Here is a 5,591-nt window from a genome sequence, read left to right as displayed (position 1 = left end):
CCTTTGGGTCATGTGGTTGTATAATGATCATTTATATGGAATCTCATCACCTCTTTAGATTCCTTTGGTTTGGTGGAAATGTTTCGAATACTAGGGCCAAGCCTTTGGCCCTATGGGGCACTCCCTATTGTTCTTCTTGGATTGGATTGACAAGCATTTCCATATTTGGGGAATCTAAAGTTATTATCGATTAGGCCAACAACCGATGTAAACTCTAGAATTTGAATCTTCTCTCCTGGCAACAACAGATAGAAGTCTATCGCAATCATTCATTTATATTCCCTTCTCTCAAATCTTTCATGAGCACAATAAGGACGCTGAAATTTTGTCCAAAAGCGAATGTTCTACCTCGCTGGGCTCGATCCACTTCCAAGAATTCATCTCAGACTCTCTTCTTCGCTGGGGACAGATCACCTACTAACTCTTCTCCTAATCCATTTTTGAGCTAGGCTTCTCCTAATCCATTTTTGAGCTAGGCCTCCTATTTTTGCCCTTAGCATTTTTTATTATTGGTGCTTTCTCTTGATGTTGCTTTCTACTACATGTTCACTGCATTATTATTTCCTTTTTGTCCAAACATTGAATATGGAGTTGGTTATTTCATTGCATGAATAACACAAGTTTCTGGTTGCAAAGGTTTTCCGAAATAAATAATTCCGATAATGAATATCAACATAGAGACGGAAAACTGGGTCCAAATACACACGTAAGAATGTTAAGTGAATCCGCAATCGAGATAAGGGCTGCCCCATATTAATACAGTCGCCTACAACACATCGAACAGCTTTCATCGTTTTCGCCAGAGATATCTGCATTATTATTCTACAACACATTCCTCCACCTATCTAACTACACGCCTGCGCATATCATTTCAAATTTTAGTCCATCCATCTATTCTTTCCAATTTCTATGGCAGAAATAACAGCCACCCATCATCACGATGACATTGCTTCCTCCTCCACTGCCTCTGGCTCTGCGTCGACTCCTCCTTATGTCCATTTTGACATATTTGTTAACCATTCTGAGGATGAAACCAGAGACTTCGCCATGGAACTCTGCAAGCGTCTTGTTTCCTGTGGATTGTACGTTTTTCTGGACGGGATTGATAAGGAGGTTACTCCTCGCGTGGAAGCTGCCATTTCACTAGCCGCTCTCCAGATCGCCATATTTTCTCCAAACTATGCTACCTGTAAATGGTCCATGGATACGCTCGTCAAGATGACAAAGTCGGAGGCGCCTATTCTCCCCGTTTTTTATAAAGTCGAACCTTTTCATCTCAGGTTTACGAGAAAAGATCACAAGGGACCATATGCTCAATCGCTGCGTGCCCATGAGGAGAAAGGACGATATGACTCGCAAATTATTGAGGCTTGGAGAGACGCTCTGTGCTATGTTTCCAATATAAGTGGTTTCCAGCTGGAGGAGAGCAACGGGTTTCAATTTGATCGATTGGCCGAGGTTTCTCACCATTCTAACATAATACATAAAAGCGTTTCTCACTGCTTATTTCACTCTGCTTGAATATTTAGGGGTGAGGAGGTGCTCTTGGGTAAAGTCGTGGACAGCGTCTTCAAAAGCTGTCCTCCTCGCCCTTACCATGTTTTCTTGAGTCATCGGGGGCCAGACACGAAGGAGAAATTCGCCCAGCCTCTCTACGATCGCCTTGTTTCCCACGGATTACGAGTATTTCTGGACACGTCAGAATTGGTGGGGGCACTCAAGATTGAAACTCAAATAGAGGTGTCTATTCAATTCGCGTCTGTCAATATCGTTATATTTTCTCCCAGATTTCCGGAATCTTCTTGGTGCATGGATGAACTCTTCCTCATCACAAAGGCCACGGGTACCATTTTACCCGTTTTCTATGAAGTGGAACCTTCCGATCTGGATGGAATTTACATTGAAACCCTGTACTCCCACCACCGAGAGAGACAGCGACAGGACACAAGGACTATTGAGAAATGGAGAGACGCTCTTGCCTTTGTCCCAAAATCAGATGAATTCATGCTGGCCGGGTAAGAATTCTTGTCATCTTTTCCAAGAGCATCCTTGTGTCATTGCAAATTCCAGGTATCTAATACTTAATTATTAATTTTGCTATTCATCCAATATGTGTAGTTTACTTTACTCCAAACCCGTTAACTGAATCTGCAATGGATATAAGCTCAGACCTTTCCCATCCCTGAAGTGCTGTTTTCAATTTGTTGGAATACATGTCATTAGAGTAGGTATTTCTCACTGCTTATTAAATTGGTTTTACTCTTTTCTAACGGAATATTCAGGGAGGAGCTCAAGGAGGAGCTTATGGATAAGATTGTCGAAAGGGTGTTGAAATATATTCCAAAACCATCAGAACGCATGATAAGCTCTGAAGTGCAAAGAGCGGTGAAAAGTGTTGTAAACGATGTTTCAAAACGGTCCGAAGCCGTCCCCGTGGAAGACTTTTATATTGGGCTGCCGGAAAAATTAGAAGATTTCGAGAAGGCGGTGCTATCGCAGCAAGAGGAAAATCGTGTAGAGGCCAAGGTTGTGGGAATTCTGGGTGGGGTCGGAATTGGGAAAACAGCGCTGGCGAAATAAATTTTCAAGTGGAAGAGATCAAATTACAGTGAATCCTCCTGTTTGTTTAATGTGAGAAACTATGTTGCCAGAAAATATGCTCTAAAAGATTTGCAAAGTATGATCATTAAAGACTTGAAACATAGTCCTAGTAAAGAAATTGAGAGTGTCGAAGAAGGTAAGGAGATACTCAAACAGCATCTCCGATTGTGTCAGGCTCTCGTAATATTAGATGATGTTGATCATGTGGATCAACTTTATGCATTGACGCCAACCCTTCACCCAAAGAGCTTGATTTTGGTTACCTCTCGTAACAAGGATGTCCTCAATAAGTTCGGCATCGTAGATTCATCAATTTACTCCCGAAAGCTTTTACTCTCCTATGCCTTCAATCTCCCGAATCTACCACACCCGTCAATTTATCATCCACCTGGACTAAATATACTAGATTTCCAGAACCTTTTACTCTCCTATGACTTCGATCGCCCGTTTCCACGACACCCTTCTGATTATCCGCTTTTTGAATCTCTGTCACTTGAGTTTGTAACGGCCTGCGATGGTTTTCCAGAAGCGTTCTCCTATGCCTTCAATCTCCCGAATCTACCACACCCGTCAATTTATCATCCACCTGGACTAAATATACTAGATTTCCAGAACCTTTTACTCTCCTATGACTTCGATCTCCCGTTTCCACGACACCCTTCTGATTATCCGCTTTTTGAATCTCTGTTACTTGAGTTTGTAACGGCCTGCGATGGTTTTCCAGAAGCGTTGAAAGAGCTAGGGGAGAGTCTGAGAGGAAAAGATAGATCTGGCTGGGAAGAGCAATTGAATCAACTTCGACACAACTGCAAACTATTTATCCACACAAAGCTTAGCATTTGTTATGGTTCACTAAATGAAGAGGAACAGCAAATATTCTTAGATGTTGCTTGCTTCTTCATAGGTGAAGACAGAGATAGCGCAACAAGGATATTCGGCATGGAAGGACTTGAGAAGCTAGAGAACAGATGTCTATTGCAGGTGACCAGTAAAATAGAAATGAATGAATTCCTGCGAAATTATGGAAGAAATAAGGCTAACAGATTAACGCCACGTCGGCTTTGGCATCAGGAGACCAAGCAGATCAATGATTTGCTTGAGAAATCGCCATCTGTAAGTGCTTCTGCAATCCTTCAAACCTTTGTAAACCTTTGAATTTCTATTTATTCTTAAGAGAAACGCATCTTTTGTTTATTCGTAAGAGAGATGCATCTCTGTATTTTATACTTATAATGATTGAACAGGAACTAGCCCAATTCCGCGGAATTACAATGAATGGAGACCCCGGAGATGAAACTGAAATGCCATGTTGCAAACAGAGTGGTGAGACGTTTAGTGGTTCCAGGAATTTGAAATTTCTTGCAGCTCAAGGTGGTTATGTAGAAAAGATATTGACTAGGGTGGGATCAGCAGATCTCTTATGGCTAAAGTGGCATAAGTGCACCCACTCTTCTCTTCCTCCCTGGATTTCCATGGAGAAATTACTCGTTTTAGAAGTGGAGGGAAGCAAATTAACAGAATTGTGGCAAACTGAATCTCAGGTTCGGTAAATTTTTGTGTTCGTTATCTCGTTTTGGAAGTGGAGGGAAGCAAATTAACAGAATTGTGGCAAACTGAATCTCAGGTTCGGTAAATTTTTGTGTTCGTTATTCCTGCGTTTCATTTCATTTAGTCTATTTTTTTACCCCTTGTTTGTGGGACAAAGGACCCACCTCTTCATTTAGTCTATTTTTTTACCCCCTTGTTTGTGGGACAAAGGACCCACCTCCGCGCAGCGATTTGACTGCTAAGTCTACGAAGGCATACATACTCTACCCCCTCTGGTTTTGAACCTGTGACCTCTTAGGAGGAAACACGTGCTCTTAACCATTAAGCCCACTCAAGTAGATGAAAATCGTCTGATAGTTGATATCTAAACATCTCAGGTTCCTCTCCAGTTGCGGGAGCTAAATATCTGCGCTCCCCTTTCACGGTTTCCACAGTCCATAGGTCAACTGGAGCTCCTTGAAAAGATTGTAGTTAAATGTTCTGGACCACTCCCATTCATAGCTTTGCCAGAAGAATTTTGTCGGCTGCGCTCGTTGAAATACTTAGAGATGACAGAGTGCTCAGGAATGATGTCGCTGCCCGATTCCTTCGGAGATCTAGCAAACCTCCAATATCTCGATTTGAAAGGCGCTTCTTGCTTGCAGATGCTTCCAAAATCATTCGGGAATTTAACTGTACTCAAGTATCTATCTCTGGAAGGGTGCAGTGAGATACGAGAGCTCCCTGGTCTGGAACATTTCTCTCCCTGGTCTGGAACATTTCACTTCTTTGGAGACGTTAAATGTTAGGGGATGCAAGAATCTAGAGAGCATACCAGAGTTGGGGCAGTTCATCAAGCTCCAAATACTGGATGTTAGTGGATGCAGCCAGATAAAATGGCTATCACGGTGTTATATAAAAATTACTTAGATTAGGTTTATTATTTAATTTTAAGTTAAATTAGACGAAAGGGCACGATCATAAGATCATGCCCTTTCCTCAAAGGGTGCCATGAACCCATTTGTAATCAGCATCCTCTGTAATTCATCTTTTAATAAAATATATATACAAATATTACTGTTTTTCAAGAATTTTCCGCATTATCTAGTATGGAAGCTTTTCGTCATGGTCATTGATGTCATATATCTCAAAGTATTCTTCTACTTTATTTATCCATGCAATATTATTTTTTCGTTTCCATCGAATTCAGGCATCTTGACTTTTGTCCTTCGCTAGTATGTTGCTAATGGTTGAACAAAAAAAGGGTGTTGATTGGTAAGGTAATCCCAGAGTTGCTTGTTTGTAAAGGCTTGTTACTCGCTTCTTGGTGGGGTGTCGCTGATTTTTTTGGGGATTCAACTTTTTCATGAGAGTCTGTTGACTTTGTTGAATCTGATGAGATGTGTTCTTGATTCTCTTCACTTTCTTTTAGTAGTTGTTCAGGTGTACAATTCGACCTTTTA

At 41.4% G+C, this 5,591-nt stretch overlaps 2 protein-coding genes across 2 annotated transcripts; both read left to right on the top strand.

The window, feature by feature from the left end:
- The first annotated feature begins 909 nt into the window (after positions 1–909).
- Positions 910–2,580, top strand: LOC149215992 (disease resistance protein RPS4B-like). Its single transcript, XM_089389794.1, has 3 exons — positions 910–1,433; positions 1,530–2,015; positions 2,283–2,580. Exons 1-3 carry the CDS (start codon positions 910–912, stop codon positions 2,578–2,580), a joined length of 1,308 nt encoding a protein of 435 aa, XP_089245920.1.
- A 99-nt stretch (positions 2,581–2,679) lies between these two features.
- On the top strand, positions 2,680–5,027 carry LOC149215991 (disease resistance protein Roq1-like). The gene is made up of 3 exons (XM_089389793.1): positions 2,680–3,714; positions 3,846–4,142; positions 4,527–5,027. Exons 1-3 carry the CDS (start codon positions 2,680–2,682, stop codon positions 4,935–4,937), a joined length of 1,743 nt encoding a protein of 580 aa, XP_089245919.1. The 3' UTR covers positions 4,938–5,027.
- Positions 5,028–5,591: the final 564 nt, after the last annotated feature.

This window comes from Pinus tabuliformis, chromosome 1_1 (assembly GCF_031772625.1).
Source record: "Pinus tabuliformis cultivar Carrire ecotype Pingquan chromosome 1_1, CPIR1, whole genome shotgun sequence".
In the NCBI taxonomy this organism is placed as follows: domain Eukaryota; kingdom Viridiplantae; phylum Streptophyta; class Pinopsida; order Pinales; family Pinaceae; genus Pinus; species Pinus tabuliformis.
Note: the sequence above shows the minus strand (reverse complement) of the source record. Positions and strands in the feature narration are given on the sequence as shown.